At 49.7% G+C, this 19,728-nt stretch overlaps 2 protein-coding genes across 7 annotated transcripts in view; one reads left to right on the plus strand and one right to left on the minus strand.

The window, feature by feature from the left end:
* Positions 1–4,904, plus strand: part of LOC149359088 (WASH complex subunit 1-like) — a 37,131-nt gene extending 32,227 nt beyond the window's left edge. For all 5 annotated transcript variants that reach the window (XM_089571300.1, XM_089571301.1, XM_089571304.1 and 2 more), the window contains one exon: positions 4,130–4,904. In XM_089571300.1, coding sequence (XP_089427426.1) covers positions 4,130–4,345 — 216 coding nt within the window. In that variant the 3' untranslated portion in view covers positions 4,346–4,904. The remainder of the gene's footprint in view (positions 1–4,129) is intronic.
* A 2,132-nt stretch (positions 4,905–7,036) lies between these two features.
* On the minus strand, positions 7,037–11,013 carry LOC149359090 (uncharacterized). 2 transcript variants are annotated; one of them, XM_089571308.1, is made up of 6 exons: positions 10,735–11,013; positions 10,562–10,673; positions 9,948–10,049; positions 9,516–9,603; positions 9,265–9,444; positions 7,037–8,413 (listed from the first exon to the last, which is right to left on the minus strand). In XM_089571308.1, the coding sequence occupies exons 1-6, from the start codon at positions 10,779–10,781 to the stop codon at positions 7,692–7,694; spliced, it is 1,251 nt and encodes a 416-aa protein (XP_089427434.1). In that variant the 5' UTR covers positions 10,782–11,013; the 3' UTR covers positions 7,037–7,691. The 2 variants fall into 2 exon arrangements, with proteins under 2 accessions (XP_089427434.1, XP_089427435.1); XM_089571309.1 differs by having other exon boundaries at positions 10,424–10,673; positions 10,735–10,773.
* Positions 11,014–19,728: the final 8,715 nt, after the last annotated feature.

A 19,728-nucleotide genomic window follows, 5' to 3' on the forward strand; every position in this document is an offset into this window, starting at 1 on the left:
CAAGCCAGCTAAAGATTTGGTCGGCTGTACTCTGTACAGCAGAAACAGGTTTTGTGAACAGGCTGATACTGATGCATTCATGGCACATATAGTGGTTTGATGGCTCGAAATTGAGACATTACACCGCTGCAATTCCCAGCCCAACCAGTGGTGCTTGGTTTTCTCCGCTTTATCGCCCAATGACTGTTGGTGGACATGATGGATGACACTCTTCGTGTAATTTTTGTGAGACTGTGACTGACAGCATTTGAGCGAGACTTCAAAAGCTCTCTCGCGACTCCAGGGGCTAGCCGAATTTGAGAGATTGAGCTAGAAATTAAAAAGCCTGTGAGAACTTACCTTATCCATTAAAAAGCTTGTCGATAGACATTTTGTGCGAAGCAACCATTTGCTGTTCTTTTACCAGCTTCGGTTAAATTCTGCACATTGATGTTACTTTGCTGCTGTTGATGTTGCTGATAGCACCCTTGTAGCTTCAAAGGTATGAAAAGGTTCAGGAGAGGTCTTCAAAAATTTGGAACTGCAAGAGCTGTGAGTGTTCCATTACATGGCTCAGCAAATAACTCTGCAGCTTGGGAACGTTTGACTAAGGTTGTACAAATGTGGCCTGCTTTGCATTGTGGTTTGGGCATTGTTGCCACTGTAGTGCACATACGACAAGCAGATGTGCATGACCAGGCTGAACCAATTCTGGGTTCTTCACCAGTTCTAACTAGCAATGACCTCTGGAAATGGTTCAATTCAGAACTCCTACGTATACGAACAAACTTTCGCCACTCAAAGTTGAACTAACATACATAAAGGAAAATGGCTTCGCTCCTTCAGGCGACTGCGCATGCTCGATAAAATTTTTCATCTTGAGAGGTGTGGCTGTGTTTGACTGCAAGAATTTTTTTGTACTACGCCATGAAACAGTGATGGCATGATTGTATTCCTGCTGCACCATCATAATTCTGACGAAGCAAAGTGCTCGCACTCATCCCTCAATCATCGCCGAGTCCGGTGGCGTGTTTTTTCATTGCGGATTTCGGTAACTGAGTTGCTTGAACACATTTGAAGGTACCAGCTTCAGAGCATGGCAGTACATAGTCGCATAACTATTTTAAGATGTCACAGGCTTTATTTGAAGTTTAAAAAAGGTTACTTTGAAGGCAAGAACTGAATTCTGCATTTCTCAACATTCTCTACAGCTTTTCCATGTTAGATTATGCATTAAAGTTATCGATGCTAAGGTTAGGTAATTTATCCTTGTTAAACAATTAGCAAATTACAGTCGGCGATCGATAAGTTGGACTCCCCATTTTTTGGACATGTTTGATTATTCTGACTTTTTCGTGGCACCGCGGCATGGCCCATAGAGCCAATGTAATGGCTGTTGCGTCAATCAGAGAAAATCAGAAAAAAATTATCTCGGCTTAACCGTCCACTTCCACAGTCGCAGTTCGCAGGACTCATGTATCCTGAGTCTTTCATCCCGAATACGAGAAGAAGTAGCAGCAAAACGTGTGGGCTTCGCTGCTACCTCTTCCTACATTACATGCGGATGTATTCCATTACATCTGCATGTAATGGAATAGTTCGATAAAGCAAGCTGTTGGACGAGTTGGTGGCGATCTTCCATAGTTACAGTGGGAAAGACAGGACAAGAGAGGATGACAGAACACAGCGCTGACTCTAAACTGAAGCCTTTATTGGCAGACCAGTCAGTGTAAATACCGCACTGGTGGTCAGAATTGGAAACGAGAAGATACTGCTCATGCATATGAAACATCGACCTTCAAAAAGCAACTGGCATGTGTCAGCATTCACATTGAAGATAGGCTCTTTCTTTCTTTCTTTGACAAAGCTATCGAAGGCGCTCTAATGCATTCCTCGTGAAGCCGTGTTATCATCAGTGCTTCGATGATTTCTCTTGCCAAAGCATCACAGTTTAGTGCAGTCCTGATGTAGGAGCTCGCGGTGATTATTTTTATCATCACTTTTGTCTTTCTTGCAGTCTCTGCAGTGCTTTGCCACGTGCCCTGTGGTGGCAACACGTGAGACGTGTATTCGCGTTCTTTTAATCTTTCATTAGGGCACCGGCCAGTTTGGCCAATGTACTTCTTCCCACAGGACACTGGCAAGGAATAAATCACTCCTTCCTGACAAGAGACGAAACGTTTAGCGCACCCCTTAGAGCAGCCTTGAGGTTCTCTGTTCGGGGAATTCACTTTCTGGACTAGACTAGACTGTCGCTTAGGCGCCGAAAAAACAACGTGCACTCCCACACGCTTTCCAATTCTTTTTAGGTTCTGTGAAGCCCGGTGCAGATATGGCACAACAGCAACCTTTCATTTCTTTTTGTCATTATTAACTTTTCCATTTATTGCTGTCCTCAACTTTTTCTGCAGTTTTTCTGTCACGGAAACCATAACTTCCACCATAACTGTCACGGAAACCATAACCAGCCTGCATTAGGCGACCTACTTGGTTTTAGAAGCTTTGCTCCAGCTTGTGCTCACGTCTTTTGCACTGTGTTGTTAAAAACAGAATGAACAATTGCTCTTTTCAAGAGCTTCGAATGGGCTGATGAAATATGGCATAATGGGTTTTTGACCACGGGGCTCAAAAGCCCAGCACACATGGGATGATGTGAAATGAAGCAAGAGATCAAAAAACCTGGCAAAATCTTCAACTGGGATTTTGTGTGTTAAAACCATTAGATTGAGGCATGCGGAGAACTTAGAAATAACATTGTGAACCTGCTGCTCAAAATCGAGGTTGTCACAACCTAAAAGCACGAAGTAGTCATCCACAAATCTAAAAACTGCACAAACACTGGACCCTTCAGGACACTCTTTTGAACGTCTGTCGCGTGAGACAAGAAATATCACTAAATATTGGGACTAAGCATGATCTAATAAGGAGCATGTCACTAAGTATTGGCGCTAAGCATGATCCAATAAGGAACATGTCATTAAGTATAGGGGCTAAGCATGATCCAAAAGGAACATGTCACTAAGTATTAGGGCTAAGCATTATCTAATAAGAAATATGTCACTAAGTATTGGGGCTAAGCTAAGTGCCGCCGCGGTGGCTCAGCGGTTATGGTGCTCGGCTGCTGACCCGAAAGACGCGGGTTCGATCCCGGCCGCGGCGGCTGGAATTTCTTTGGAGGAGAAATTCTAGAGGCCCGTGTACTGTGCGATGTCAGTGCACGTTAAAGAACCCCAGGTGGTCGAAATTTCCGGAGCCCTCCACTACGGCGTCTCTCATAGCCTTAGTCGCTTTGGGACGTTAAACCCCATAAACCTAAACCTAACCTATTGGGGCTAAGCATGATGCAGTAAGGAACATGTCACTAAGTATTAGGGCTAAGCATGATCCAATGATGGTATCTGCAGTGGATCATGCTTAGCCCCAATACTTAGTGACATGTTCCTTGCCTCACACTACAGACGTTTGAAGGAGTGTCTTGAAGGGTCCAGTGTTTGTTGATAAAGGCTTCAGTTGCGAGTCAGTGCTGTGTTCTGTCGTCCTGCGCGCTTTAACTATGGAGTAATGGCACAGTAAAATTACTGACAGTGGATGCAGATAATTGTAGCTCAAGCAAAGGGCTTCCTTAGGTAGAATGCTTGATTTTAGCCAACCTAGGCTCTTGGCTTAATATTTGGTTACACTCCAACAGTGACTCATACTGCTGCTGTGCAGAACAAAGATTCTTTTGGTAAGACTAGGCAACACTTTTTCCTAACCTCTGTAGGAGTGGCGTGGCTTGTCGCTTAATAAGGGAGAGCCACACTTCGTGGAGGCCTGAGACTATGGTTACGCAATACAAGTTGGATGCCGAGAAGAAACATTGAGAGCAGAGTTGTGCCAGGCCTCGCTGCAGGCGGGCCAGTACAAGCCCTGCTTACCACTGTAAGCCTGCAACAAGCAGCTTGCAACAGCTGCCGTGGATGAATGGAAGTCGGTGGCTATTTTATGTTATGAAACTGGGACTGATAATTGCTCGTCTCTTCCAGCATATCTGGTGATCTCTTCAGGCCGTGGTGTAAACGGTTTATTGAAGTAGAATGCATATCATCGTGCATCTGTTGTTTTTGCATATTCCTTGTTCATGATGACGATGATGAAACCTTGTCCGCAGGTGGCACCTCCTGGTGGTGACCTGATGTCTGACCTGAAGAGCAAGCTGCAGTTGCGGCGCAAGGGCATCTCTGGTGAGGCAGACCGTGCCAGTCGGTCTGCACCACCCGCTGAGGTCACATCGCCTTTGGACAGGGTGCTTGAGATGATCCCACCACCCAAGGTGGAGTCCGAAGAAGCCAGCACCACAGACACGGAGTGGAATGACTCGGACTAAGTGGCGCTTTGCTTGTTGCAGCTGCCATCCAACTTGCCGACAGGCTTTTTGAAATGTCACACAAAACTCTTTTCTTTCTCTTGGGGTTGGGAACAGAAACTATGCATTACTTGGTATTGCTTCAGTAGCGTAGTGCACAACAATTTGCATTGTCACATGGAAGCACTTCAAGTGTCTGATGGGCTTTTTGCATGATGGGATTTTTAGCTGCAAGCACTATGTATACCATGAAAAAAAAAAAAAAAGTACTCTGTACTCTAGGAGCCAATCTTTTTGCTTCTGTTGCATCACTCATCAACTCCCAGTTATTGTGGAGTATGTCTGAAGCGTTTGTTAGACCTCACAGTCCTGAATGTGCAAGGCATTGCGTATTTACTAGTACCAATTACTGCTACAATAAAAGAAATGTTGAATGTAGGGAAAAAACCAGATATTGGGCCTGGCTTTATTCACTAAGTGGCCTCGTTGGGTTTTTTGAACTGTGGTTTTAGAGGCCTGTCTTTTTGTATTGATTCATGCCGTCAAATGGCTAATTATAAAATTGTTTGTTACTATTGTCTTTTGTTCTTGCTGAACCATCGCATGCCCATCACAAAAATCTGCCTTTTCTACTTATGGCAGATATCAGACTGGGACAGACGTTGACACCCACCTGGAGTGTAATTTCCCGAGAATCAAATCTGATTGGCACAAGTATGTAATCCAAATTAACGGAACAAAATTTAGTTGATACCTAGGCTGGCCGATTGCTTTGCTGGCACCCTTTTCACGGAGAATTGCATGGTTTTCAATATGCAGTAAATAACAATCGAGCATACTCGTTACCTCCTTTATCGAGAGCTGAAGTATTGCTACAAATAAAAGTTCAGTATGTCATACTGTTCAAGTGATGAGAAAATTTAGACACAGTACCATTTTGGTGGAGTGATTCAAAGGAATTGAACCTTGCAACAATTTTTTTTTTCAGCACACCTTCCATTTACTCCAGCCCGTACGATATAAATAATGCAATAAATAACACATTTTCTCACTCATTATTAACCTCGAACAGACTCAAGACACCTCTAGTCTTTTTTTACTTCAGACAGCAGGAAAGCCGAGCTTGATTGAAAAAATAAATAGAAAATCTGCAAAGCGCGCATGGTGTAATTTTCATCATCAGCCTGACTACGCTCACTGCAGGGCAAAGACCTCTCCCATGTGTCTCCAATTGACCCTGTCCTTTTCCAGCTGTGGCCACGGTGTCCCCACAAACTTCATAATTTCATCCGCCCATTTAACTCTCTACCGTCCCCTGCTACGCTTGCCTTTCCTTGGAATCCACTCCGTTACCCTTAAGGACCAGCAGTTACCTTACCTTCACATTACATTCTGTGCCTAAGTCCATTTCTTCCTCTTGATTTCGACTAGGATGTCATCAACCCGCGTTTGTTCCCTCACCCACTCCGTCTGCTTCCGATCTCTTAACGTCACACCTATCATTTTTCTTTCCGTACCTCGCTGCGTTGTCCTTAACTTAAGCTGAGCCTTCTTTGTTAGCCTCTACGTTTCTGCTCAGTGGGTGAGTACCGGTAAGATGCCGCTATTGTATACTTTTCTCTTGAGAGATATTGGTAAACTGCCATTTATTATCTGAGAGACCCTGCTATATGCGCTCCACCCCCCTCTTATTCTTCTATCTGTTATTGGCAACTATTTTATCAAACGTGTACATTTATTACCATGTTCAAAGCTATTCGTGTTGCCTTTGAGATGTTCTCTTGTGAGCCCCTTCATCATATGTAAAATGACAGTTTCATCTGCACTGAACAGGACACCAAGGATACTTCCACCCAATTTTTGTTCTCGGTAAAAATCTACTATATGGCTCTTTCTAGGTAAGCTAATGTTTGCCCGGCAGCAAAACTGACATTTGTTGCCGAGAAAATTGCATTTAAAAAAATTCCCACCACTCAATTCCAAGTCGTGACGTCTACATTGAAGAGGACTCCGTGATCACCGTCTTGAAGTGAATGTCATGTAGCCCAACCTCAGAGATCCGTGCAAAAAAACTGCCAATCACCACAGCCTACTTGCAAAATCTGCTGGTGATGGCGACACCCGTTATTAAAACAGTTTTCAGTGAAAGCAGCTTCTTTGTCATAGGAATGGATTGGTACAGACCAACTTCAATTTTGTTCTCAGCGTCCCTTTATAACAATGTCCAGTGAATACGCACCTCCAGTCTTAAATCAACGTACCTTTTTGCATTTCCTGTGCATAGCTTAGTTCGTTTAAATACTTTGCATTTCATTGGATGTGAACCACAAAACACGTTCATATTTCAAGAGAAGCTGCCCAAGATTTTTGAAATTGCTTAACCAAACTTTGGAGGAAATGGTGCAAACTGCATGTGTGAATTCACAGAATGTCTACAATTTTACGAAAAATAAAAATGAGGAAATCTGAGGGCAAGTATTTTAGCGGCAAATTGGAGATCATGGTTATATGTCACTCACCACACCAGCTTTGGTTTCCGAGAGGCTTTGTTTTATCTGCACAGAACAGGTAGCCAAGCTTTCATTTGCAATCAAATGCTGGTCTTCAGATGATGCAAACCTTCGCATTTGTCATTCTAGTGCCTGTAATTTTTACGCTGATACTTCTCATCGCTAGTGACACTGGTTTACAAAGCAGAGACTGGAACAGATCCAACAGGGGGCTGCCTTTATTTGTGGACACGCACTTGCAAACAATAAACTTGGCAAACTCAACAATGGCATAAATAGGGAGCAATAAGTTAAACTGGTTGCCTGTCCAAAGACGAAAAAATAAAATGTGGGAACGGGAAGGCACAGGGCTAATGAACTGGACTAGCTTCTGCATTTTGTACAGAGTGCGAGGACAGCCTGCCTCACAGTGCTGATCAAGGCAGCAAGGAATGCTCGGAAGCGCACTCCTTGTGATGAGCTTCAAAAGCACACTGCCATATTGAACACGTGAGGAGCTGAAAGTGACTGACAGTTTTCCTGCCCTCCCAAGATATTAATAGCGTAGTTGCCTGGCACTGCAATGACCTTGTGCCCTAGGGTGAAGGGAAAAAAAAAAAATAAAGCTGTACAACCAACACTGCAGAGTGCACGTCTGAATGCAAATGCAGCAGAAGTGTGAAGCCTAGGGCTAGACTGAAACAATGGTGGAGCACAATGCACCAGAATGACACATCACGGTATGCAAACTAGAAAGTACCTTCTTTTTGTAAGGCAACTTTTCAGAAAACATACTGAGGATGCTCCTTTTCAGTAGGCCGAACCAGGCTAGTGCACTCTGTACGCAACGCATCGCCTAAGTGTGAGAGAGCTGTCCGTCAAGCGTAGCCGTTGGGCTCGCCAGAGCGAAGGCGCCAAGGGCACTGCGACCACGGCGGCGGACCAAGCACACGTTGTCGGCCAAAGTGCACTGAGATACTGACGGGATGCAGGGGACTGGGGCTGTCACCCATGCACGCAAAAGCGGGTCCGACGAGAGCAGGGTCAAGGGTCACAGGAATGTAATAAGCGCCTCGAGGATGCAGCGCAAATGCAGCAACACCAGGAGGTGCTGGGCTGTTGGGTGGCTCAGGTGGAACTTCGGGAGGCGGCGCTGAGACGCTCAGTCTGGTCGGACTTGGGGGGGCGGGGGCAAGTGGTCCCTGGGTATGGGAGTGACGCCGCTGTTCTTCAGCCGGGCTGGCATTGCGCTCAACGGCTGTACCCCACTGGGCATCCTTATGGAAGCGGTCTTTGATGTCGTTCTTGAATTTGTATGTCTCCTCACTAGGGGCTGGAGTCACAGGCGTGGGCTTTGTAAGAAGGTAGTCTGAGCGCCGCATGACCTCTTGTACGCTAAGGCCTGGGTTCTGCAGCATTTCCCTCAGTTGGCTAACAGAGGAGCAAGACGATGAGGATGAACATGAGTTGTCTGGGTGTGGGGCGGTTGGTTCTTGCTTGGGTTGACGGTCTGGGTTGTTTCTTAGCCTTTCCAGGAGGGGCTCTGGCTCTGTGTGTGTGTCCTCGTCAGAAAGCATCAGGCCTGACTGGAAGCACGGCCCTGCATGGAGTCCAGTGAGTCGGTTACCACATATTTCACAATGAAATTGTTCAAATGAAGCTGCACTCTACGTCGGAACCAACAGCATTTTGGGTGCACACAGTTTTTAAATAATACACCGAACAAAAGTCGGCAGAGATACTTAAGACTGCTTACGTGCGAGAGGGCGTAGGCCCACCCACTCACTTTGCGACTGCAGTTGCCATTGGCTGCGCCGTGATGTCACCCGATGCCATGCAGCTGGCAATTCTACATCTGCATGGCTCTACGTAGTTGCCGCACTCCTGATCTGTGTGCTAACTTCACGAAGGCAGTCGCCGCCGTACAGCGTCCTGCGCCTCGCCTTAAGGGCATAACAACAGCTAATGGGTTAATTCCCATATATGCAGAGTTGGTCTTTTCTCTACTTAACATTCATAGATCCCTGGGAGTCATACCACTCCTGGTGCAGTGGTGCAGAGGCGTGCCACTGCCCTGGAATGGTAGGTGCTGCCACTGGTAGGACTTGTGCGATCCAGATTGCTCCCCCCGCACACACACACACAGGTTTTCGCTCAATGGGGCAAGTATGGCGTACTCCTTAAAATGTTTTTTGTAAGTCACTGCCTACAGCTCTATGCTGGTTATGACATGCACGTTGGTTTCTCCACAAATGCAGGTAACAGGGTCCTTTGCCAGAGAACTATGAACGCATAATTCAATCTCAGTTTTCCTAAATATCTGGAGTTGTGCAGCAACAGGCACTTGTAGCAGTTATTTTACTGCTTGGTACAACTCCGTCTTTTCTATTCCTTTTGGAAGTTCACTGGGTGCCACAGGAAACAGCATTGTCTTTTGGACTGGATGCTCACCAGCTCCAGAGATCTTGTCAAAGTGCTTCTGCAGGTGGGCGATGAGCCGCAGGCACATGTCGTCCCCTGCACCGTCCCGGTCCACAAGGAAGCGCGCGGTCTCGGAGAGGCACTCCTGGAAGCCCAGCCGGTACTGGAGCCTGTGGTCAGTGTCAACCCTCTGGACGACCTCGCAGGTGGCTGCGATGAGGGGGGAAAGCCGGCGCTGCAGAAGGGAGAAGGGTTGGGCACAGCCACACGAGCGCACTTACTGGGGTCCTTGCAGGAGTGCGCCTGCAGGTGCCTCAGGTGTTTGATGGCCATCTCTATGATCTCTGTCTTCTCAATGCGTCCTCTGCCCTGCAAACGGGGACAGCAGCGCGGGTGAAGGCATGACGGCGGCTAGGGACGGCCCACATGCTGCGCTCTCTCGGTGCTTTGGCGGGCAGCTGTTTTCCGGACAAAAGGTTATAGAGACGAGACGGACATTTACGTTTGGCGGCGATCTACGGGGAGCGCTGCAAGAAGGGCTGCTCCTCTCCCGCCGCACCTGTTTCACACGCATACTGTGACAGCACACAGCTGCCGGACTGCACTGAGCGAGACACACACGAAGCGACAAGCGGCGGCCAATGCGCGAGGGGGCGCTCCATGTGGGCCTGTGGCGGGGTAGCCCGTGGGTGCGCGAGAGCGGCAGGCTCTACCTTCTTGAGGTAGACGGCTGGAATGAGGCGGCTCAGGTCGGCCAGGCAGTTGTTCATGCGGTCGCGGCGGCGCTTTTCGATGATCCGGTGAGACATGGGGTCCTGCGTAGAGCAGCCGCGGCGTTAGCAGTGGCCGCCCGGCACGCACGTGCGACCCGGAATAGAGGTGCGGCCCCCCTATTTTCGGGGCGCGCCCATTCCGAGCCGCGGTGTCGGGTTTCGGCCACGTGAGCGGCAGCGCGCGACCTTGGGCGGTCCGCGCAGGATCGATTCGTCTGACCGTCCCGGAAGAAGCGCCAAGGAGAGCCGGTCGCGGGCGCCGATGGCTCTCGCGCGAGCCGCCACGTGACGGCGGCCGAGTCACGTGCGACGGCCTTCGGCGCGACGTCCTTGGCGCGACCGGGCGGTAAACAAGTGGAGGAAGTGATAAAAGAGAATGCCCAGCAGCAGGGCGCGGCTGTGGTCGCAGCACTCACTCTGCCGAAGCGGTGGTGCCCTCAATCCCAGTCCAAGCGGCGGGCTCCTGGGCGGGGGCGTCCGCAGCTTGGACTGCAATCCCGGGCACCACGTCTCCCGCAGAGGCTCGTCCAGGCCCTCCTGCTGGGCACACTCACCCGGGCGGCCTTCTTGCGGCCCAGCTCCTCGGCGTCCTCGAGCAGGTCGCCCGGCGCCGCCGCCGCCACCGGGGGCCCCCTTCGCCGCTCCAGGGCGCAGAAGTTGAGGCTCCTGCGCGATCGCCGTCGCTCAGATAGGCCGCCGGCGACACAAGCCGTAGCGCGAGCCTCACCGCTGTTCCATTTTGAGCCGCAGCGCTTGCTCCCAGCCGGCGTCCATAGCTGCTGCGCTGCTCGCGCCGTGTGCCACGATAGCCAACCTGCGCTCTGCCGAGGTCTGCTGCGGCGCCGGTCACGCGGCGCGTCACGCCGCCGCTCACGTGCCAGCGCTGACGTCAACGCCTCACGCGACCCGCTGCGTGCGCCGGCGAGCGGAAACAGCGGCGCAGCTAGCGCAGCCAGCGCAGCCGCCCTCTCCCTCTCCGCGACGGCAGAAGTGCGGTCGCGTGCACCTGCCTCGGCGGCCTGCGTGCGTGCGTGCGCGCGCGCCCGCCCGTCCGCCCTTCACTCGCACTGCGGCGACAGGTGGAGCCACTGCTGCAGCCGACGGCTGCTGCCGCTGCGCGCCGCGGCGGTGTCACCGTTAGCTCAACCGTTAGTTCGCGCGCGGCTCGTTCCAAGCCGTGGGTGCGTTCCTTCAACTGGCAGCCTCCTCCTTGCACGTACTGCGGTGCGATGGGCGGAGCTCGGAGCGACCGGGTAGCAGCATATGTTGTAGCAAAAACAACGCGGGTATATACTACCTTGTCCGACGTTTTCTGAAGCGAGCTGTCGCGGGGCTGCAACGCGAAGTGCGTATTCACAGCTGCCGCCCCAATAATGGATCGCGCTCTGTGTATACGCGTTTGCAGTCATTCATGAGCGGAGGTCGCGGGCAGAGCCCTATTTGGACAGGGCAGCCAGGCGCGCGCGCCGGCTAGATTAGACGGGACCTCTCTTTTGGCGCTTTATTTTTTTCTCTGAAGGAGAGGCACTTGACGGCGATAACGGCGCGTCAGAATGTATTCCAGCAGAAAACCAGACGTTCTGACATGCCCATTGTCGAGAGGGCAATCCCCCAAGCACGTGCGCTACTGTACTTTTTTCCCTTTTGTTTTCTTTGCTGGCAGCTGATACGTAGTTGTTGCGCATTTGCAGAGGAGATATGGCCAGCTGCTATAAAAGTAACACACGGGTGGACCGGAAAAAACGTTGTCAAGAGCACCGCGTTCTTTCATGCAGACGACAGAAGAAAGTGCGCCTTTGCAGCGCCAATTCAGCCGCTTAGCGAAAACACGCTCCATGCAATGGACGTTTTCCTATTACGCCTGTACTTAAAAACAGCTTGTGATGAACAGGACAGCCTGATGAACTAAAGGTGACGCCCTGGGCGAATAATAAAACGAGAGCTTGAATATGAGTTCATTTCACGCCGACAGCAACGGTATAACGCCAGGTGCGAAAATGGCGGCCGGCGAATACAGCATCCCCATAGTGTGCAGGGATCCAGGTCATTCGCTTGCTTGAACCCCTCTCCACTTAAAGGGCTTCGAGTACACCACGGGGACAGTTTACGCTATGGAAAAAGCGTACTCAGCGCCTAGCGCGCAACAATTTTTTGCTATGCATATTGTTTCATCTTCAAGAGCTGCACTGGGGATGTTTTCCGGAGTTCGCCGTATGGTCGTAATCACTGCGTCTGCAATCGCGGTAGTAGCATATATCTCTAGCGTAACCTAAAACTTAATGACGTCACACTTAGCAATAAATGCGGTATGTACCACGGTCTCCCGCCAGAAAGCTATTAAAAATAAGCCACATGTGACCATGCGAGCACAGGACGACAGTGTTCTTGGGGAAGGAGGGCTGCTCGATCCACCGCCCCAACACACCCGCGCACATCTTCAACATCTAGCGCCATTCACCCGCCTGCTTGCCCACCCATTTAACTCTACCCTATAGACGCGCCACCCTCAACCAACCACATACCACCCACTACTGAAAGGACATTAAAACTCCTATGGACGTACTGCGGACATTTAGGACGTCCGCAGGACGTCCGAGAGAGTTCCAGAGCTCATTGGGCTATAGACGCTCACGCAGCAACGGAACGAAAAAGCGACGGCGAAATCGAATCCAAAGACGAAGTGCGAAAGCCAGCTGCACTCCGGAAGCCCCACCCCCTATAGGGGGCTGCCCACCTACCACCGTCACTCTCCTGAAGAATTATGTCGGGTGTGAAGCCTCGGATAGAGTAAAACCATCAAAGTATTATCGACGGCGAATCCAACTGCTTTCGCAGAATTGTCGCATCATCCCGCAATTTTCTTTTACGTTTTTTTTTTCTCATGGCGGCCAGTGCTGTAGCACGACGCTGCCATATACGGATTACAACTTACCCGATTCGGAAAACATGCGCCATCCTGCCTTTAACTACACGCAGCAGGTTCCACACAAGAATTTGTTCACAAGGGTTCTTAAATGGAATTGCATTAATCGACAGCCAGAGACAAGTTTGCGCCGGTTTCATTATTTATTTACAATAGCTACAACGCCCGGACGGGCATTATTGTAGGGGGAGAGTGATATCCATAAAAATATGAATCAGCAAGAGTTATAATTCGTACATACATAAAATATGTTTGCAGACGCCGCGGACACTGAAAGGTTAACAATTTTTTTCAGGCAGCTCAAGAAAAAAGAAGACATACCACTGCGCACATTTAATACGCAAGCTCAGTAGGACATTAGAGAACACATCAAAACTAAGAAAAAGACCAAACTACACCAAGCGCCTTGGTGACAGAACAATGCATCAGAGGCCGGACATGCGACGTTGCAGGTGACAGGGAGAAGCGGTGACAATATGTTCTGGTAAACCATTGTATTAAGCCTGAGGACATCATCATCATCAAATCATTCCAGTCATGGATTGTTGTTGGGAAGGAAGTGAGTGATCAGTTCGAGCAGACAAAGGTTTGTGGCTTAATATTTATGTCCTTATCAGTGCCTTTTCTGCCATGAGATATTTTCTCCTATTTTCTAGTAGTGGCCAACTCAGCTCATTTCGCATCATTGTAGAACTTTTTCTGAGGTCATAGTTACTATATGCAAACCAGTCTGCACGTCCCCGGACACGCTCAAACTCGTTTGTTTTGCTTCGTGTCGAGGTCGCATTCAGAACAACCATATACCAATATTGGGTGGACATTAGTCACGTATATTTCCTTGAGTTCAACAGGGGCTTGCCAGAAATTTCTTCGGATAAAGTTAAGTGCGCGGCTAGCTTTTGATAAGCAGTGAACATGGGTTCTCCATGACAGGTCACTAGCAAACTAAACTCCCCGGTACATTTAATCTGAAATTGTTCTGAAATTTTGTCTGAAATTGCTTTATTTCCACTTTTCTGTATGGTAACTACATTTTCTCATTTGCAGTTAAGTGGTAGTTCACCCAGTTCAAGGGACTTTGTGAATAAAGTTATCGACTAAGGGGAAACAGAAAAAGCAGTTTTTAAAGCGAAAGCTTTACTAGCCTAGCGGCGCCGATTTCGCTGTCTGCACGAATGACCTTGAACAGGAGTAGCGGAGCTGCATAAGTAGCCACGTGACGTACCACGTGACTTATGACGGGAACCACGTGGTCACTTATGCCGGGAACAGTGATAGCCGAAAATATGATTAAGATCATTCGAGAAAAGTAGATCTAATTAGGGAAAGGTAGTGCACAGGACAGATGTGCAAAACGTCGGCTGTAAGACATTGTACTGTATGTTCAGGAGACTGCAATCCCAACAGAGGAGGAGGAGGTGTGTTGCGTCTAAGCCGAGTAGGATATTATTCATATCAAATATATGTTCAGCATTGGTTACTCCAGACGGTCTGTAAAACGAGCCAACAGCCACAGAAGAATCTTTCTGCTGTGCATCTTTGCATCAAACTGTGGCAAGTACAAGCTTTTGAGGCTGCAGGTCATGAACCGGAACAAACACGCCCCTGCCCCGCCGCGGTGGCTCAGTGGTTACGGTGCTCGGCTGCTGACCCGAAAGACGCGGGTTCGATACCGGCTGCGGTGGCTGAATTTCGATGAAGGCGAAATTCTAGAGGCCCGTGTACTGTGCGATGTCAGTGCACGTTAAAGAACCCCAGGTGGTCGAAATTTCCGGAGCCCTTCACTACGGCGTCTCTCATAGCCTGAGTTGCTTCGGGACGTTAAAACTCAATAAACCAAACCAAACACGCCCCTGTCATGCGTGTTGCGATCCCCACGATACACATTGCACTGAGGGGGAAAAGTTTCACAATCGCTTATCGAACTGTCTAACCAGGATTCCGTTCAGATTACAACGCGCGCCGAGGAAAGCATTTATCTTTTGTTCCGACTCGGACCAAGTCTCGTTCTGCGCACCTGGGAGACCATAAAAGATCAAGTTATTTCTACGACACGTATTATCAAGGTCGTGGTGCAATGCCTGCAGCGTCGTACACATGGACGCAAGTTTATCGCCGCCGGCGATGTTTTTTTTTACCTCTTTTTTTTTTTTTAGTCGGTGTGCAGACGCCACACTATCTTCAACGGACTTGACCTTTGTCAATCGTTAGCTCAGTTTGCTCAAGCGTCAGTCGAATAGAGTAAATTTCATCGTGAAGATTAGACTGTTTTTGCTGAATAGCGGGCATACAGTCATAATAATCTCGAACATTGCTTTACTTGCTCTGGCGTAAGAGGCTCCGGGTTTTGCTCGACGTCACCGGCCAGCAACAACAGTTTCCAGGCAAAGTACTTTTGTTTTAAATCCTTCACAATCATGCAAAACGTTCAGTACAATCGCGAAACAGGAGAGGTGGGATCTGGTGCCGAATTTTTGAATGATTTTCCGTTAACAAAGCGGTACGGCAAACCAACCTGACGAAAAGACTGCGTAAATTTTTAGCAGCCGTGTCGGCGCCTTATCCCAGGAGAGAGCCTAGTCTTCTACCCTCTAGGGTTGTCCAAGGTTACACAAGAGACCCGATCGAAGCGATTTTCAAAAATTCCCTTTATACGTCAATACAGAGACTTGTCACGCCTGTACTTCAAGCTGCTTTACAGCATACTTTATCCGAAAGCGTGTGCATCGATTAGTAAGGCAGACGGTCGGCACGGCGAGGGGCTCGACAAGTCTGATCGGGAGGGCACTGCCACCTCGATATAGTTTTGAAAATTCTTTTCCGATGGCAAAATGGTCTATTCACATACCAACACCAAACCTATAACTGGCTGACCCTCAAGCTCGGGTACATGCCGCTTCAACTGAGGTCAACAGAAAGCGATGACGATTGCTTCAGATTGGCAGTGACGTGATTTGCAGAGACCTAGTCAGGTCTTCTGCGACGTCAAATCGCGGTTCAGGGATAGCCTTCGTGGACGTCTTTGCGGATACTTGTGAACTCGAGGCACGGTCGACCGAAAACTTGAAAAGCCTGGAAGAAGCAATGACGAGCAGCGAAAACGGTATGCATATTTACATGACTGAGACGGTGAACGGACGTTGAGCTTGCATTCATACAATCTCTCGAAGCGATCGTGACGACACGTTGCGGGAACATTTGCTCCGGCACGTCGGCGGCGGGCACAGGCCCCTGACGTTGAGTTGCCAGCTTAGCCGAGCTGGAGTACACGTCTAAGGTGGGAGGGAACCTTTCTTCCCCCTCGTCACGGGAGACGGCGGCCTTGACTAGCTAGAACTGGACGACGCGACTCGCCGGCTCAGCGAAGATTAGGCGCCCGCGTTGACGGTGCCGTTGAGCTGGCTCTGCTGCACAAGCACGCCTGGTGGCGAGTTGTAACACTGCGCATATGCCATGTTGATCAGACATAGCGCCCCTATCGGGGAAAGAAAGCGCTTGGCTTCATTCTTCTGGCTACCCCTCCAGGGTACTCAAGGCCACTCCTCTCAGTCACTGTAGGGATACTCTACCTATACGGCGAGAAATAGAGGAGGCATCAAAACCTTAATTACACTGTTTTTTCGTCGGGACCTCGTTTAGACATCACCGAAAAAGATGCGTCAAATTTCCGCCGAACTGCGCAAGGAACGGCGCAATATCATGCTGCTTTGAACTTCGAATTGTGCAAACGGTCGTTTGAACGTCGGGTCTCTCGATGATATTTGAACTAAATTACAAAACCATGTAGGCAGCTCGCGCACTCGAAGGCACACGTGGCCGCTTGAGAATGCCAATGAGACTACTACTACTACTCCCCCCACCCCCGGTTAAATAAATTCCCCCCTTATCTTCATGTCCAATCCCGTTTTCGACACGCAGCTGCTGAGCTCCAGCAAAAACGTTTATAGGGACTGAACAGGAAAATAAATAAAGGGAGAAAAAGATAACAGAATGACCGAGGCTTACAGTGGTCAGAAGTATATATTTTCTCCTCAGAAACTCTGGACTTGAGAGACAGGCACACGAAAAAAAGAAGAAAGTAATTTCTTGATGTCAGCAGCGCTTCACCAAAGCCCAAGCCAGGGAGAACATACACAGAGTTTCTTGTCAAGGTACCGCCGATATTCCTCGGAACTAACAAAAAAAAGAAACGATGCAGAAGCTATTTTTTAATCATGCGGCGGAGGGAACGAGGCGTCGTAGTGGAGGGCTCCGGATAAATAACTGTATATCTTAAAAATACGATGCAGTGCAATTCACTGCACCTGCGACCACCTAGTTAATATGTTCGCCGCAGGAAGTTACACCGGAATGGAATATTAAACAAGTAGACCTGTGCGATACGAAAAGGGAAATGAACTTGCTTCGTAGTTGAATTTTTCACTGCAGACTATCCAAGGCCGCCGTTGCCTAATGAATCACAGTTATCAGGAAATATGCATGTGGAGGGAACTCATTTGCATGAAATAAGGTTTAACTGGTGCTCGGCTAAAAGGCATGCGCTGGCTACAGTGAATTAATGTCCCGAAATATTGGCGGCCCTTGATTCCCAGCATCTCTCAACATAAAACCCCAGCATAAAACTCCCAGGATAAAACTCCCAGCATAAAACTATACACCTTTCGAACCGCACACCATGGAACCACACAACTGCGCAGTTGTGTACGCGGATCCCCAACAGCACCGCGACAGACCTGCGCGTTCCCGACGCACCAACAGGAACCGGGCGCCAAGCAACGAGCCTTGGGCGCGTGCCGTTATCACCGCAGACAATGGACAGAGCCGAGATATCGTCCGCGTCGCCCTCCCAGCAATGCGCGAAGCGGGTCACCCGACGGGACAGCAGAAGATACACAAACCCCGGCGTGCAGTGACATAACGATAATGCGTCCACGGAACAACCGCTGAAGCGCTTCGGCTTCGCGACAAACACTGGAAGGGCCGAGCTGCTCGCACGTGTCTGCTCGGCAGGCGCACGCGAGTGGCCTGCGTGAGAGCACCCATATCTCGAACGCACATTGTGGATCTCGCGAACCGATCGACTCGAGTTAAATAAAGGGCAGAAACAAAGAAGACACCGATCGAGCACACGAGGATTTTACTTCAGTAAGATTATACTCGGACTGGAATGCGGTAAGGCGTTCATACTACGCGGAAACAGACTCGCACGGAGGACAGACATGCGAAACAGACAGGTGCAGACCCAAAGCGACCGGAAAAAAGCACAAAAAAACAAGTACTTGAAGATAAAAAGCACGAACTTCCGCTTCGGACGGAGTGACGGAAAGATGGACCATAGTTGCGACCGCGGTGGTTGCTGCGTTTTGCCTTGTCCGACCATGCTTGTTCAGGAAATACGTGTGTTAGCGAGGCTTCTTGGACTAGATGGTTCATTGCTGCAAGAAAAAGTGCTCTCGAGCTCACTTCTTGTCAATTTGCCTGAAGAGACGGTAGTTATTACCTTTTTAGGTGCCTGTTCTCTTCCGTTACGTTGGTCTACCCAATCGCTGGCGCATTCACTATGCGCGGCATCAATGCAGAAGCAGATTCAAACCCCGAAGAAGGCCCTTTCGTTCGGCGAACAGCTCACGAAAGGTGCAGGTTGGAGAGGTAGAAAGTAAGTTTATTGCACAACACAGGCGTGATACTGATAAGACACCGAGTCAAGGGTAGATACAGTCTTGGCGTAGTTCCATTACTTGTTGTATGGTTATATGGCTTACTGGTTAGCTTTTACAGCTAGAATAAGTGTACCCAAAGTCTGCCCGAAAGGGCAGGAAGGATTTGCTACTTAGACAACATTTGTACGGAATATATGTGACTAGCAAAGCAGCTCTCAAGGGACCCATATCAGAGGATAGCGTAGACGTGCATGTGTGCGCGCTGATGCATTTGGCCAGAAAAAAAAAATCGCTGCCTCACGCAAAGAGCAGGGTGTCCAAAAGAGAGATAAGCCACAGTAAACGCCGTCAGGGCCACGAATGAAGGTGGCCGCTTCAGTAGAGTCAGCCGAAGGAATGAAAGGCCTCCAGGGAACGCGCAACACACGAGCGAAGTCTGTCTTTAGGATGTGGGAATCCTGGCTTTCCGCCGTTGCCTTTGCGCGGCTGTGCCGGCTTCCCGCGTTGTTTCTCCTCTTTCCCTTGCTCCCGCCTCAGGCGGTGGAGAGGCGGCTAGGTGACTAATCACTGTCATTTGGCCACGGCTCCGCCCCGGCTCCCAAATGGCCTTTGCCATTGGTGCCTTTTGGCGGGATTTCGGGACCCGCTTTGGCGGCCGCGGTCCGCGCGACCGTCCGAGCGGGGCCCAGAGAGAGAGATCCCTCCGAGACAGCGTAAGGTGCGTACGCTACTGTTTGTCCCTGCCGGCCTTTGCCGCTCGGACCAGTGCATATACTCGAGCTCGCCCGCACGTGTCCTCTGACCTGCAGCGGCTCGAGCCTGTCCAGCGGGGTCCAGCGACCTCCGACAGGCGTACCTTGCGTTTATTGCCCACTCTCTCTCGCAACCGGCCCAACGGTCGACACGAGAGAGAGATCACAGCACTGCCGCGGGGACATTCTCCTGCAGCGGCGTGCTAGCGGCGCGCATTGCTCGAGTCGCTTCGTGCGCGCAGCGGAGCCTTGCTCCTCGCGCGCCCCCGGGACGGGGTGACTATTGAGTGTGTGTGTATCAGCTGGAGGACGACGTGAATAAACGTCTCCTTGGTGAACTTGGAGGCCTATTTCTTTGCGGCGAATCGCTCTCCTCCCAGCGGAGG

The sequence above is a fragment of the Amblyomma mixtum genome, chromosome 2 (genome assembly GCF_055824585.1).
Source record: "Amblyomma mixtum isolate Tamu chromosome 2, ASM5582458v1, whole genome shotgun sequence".
NCBI classification, from domain to species: Eukaryota; Metazoa; Arthropoda; class Arachnida; order Ixodida; family Ixodidae; genus Amblyomma; species Amblyomma mixtum.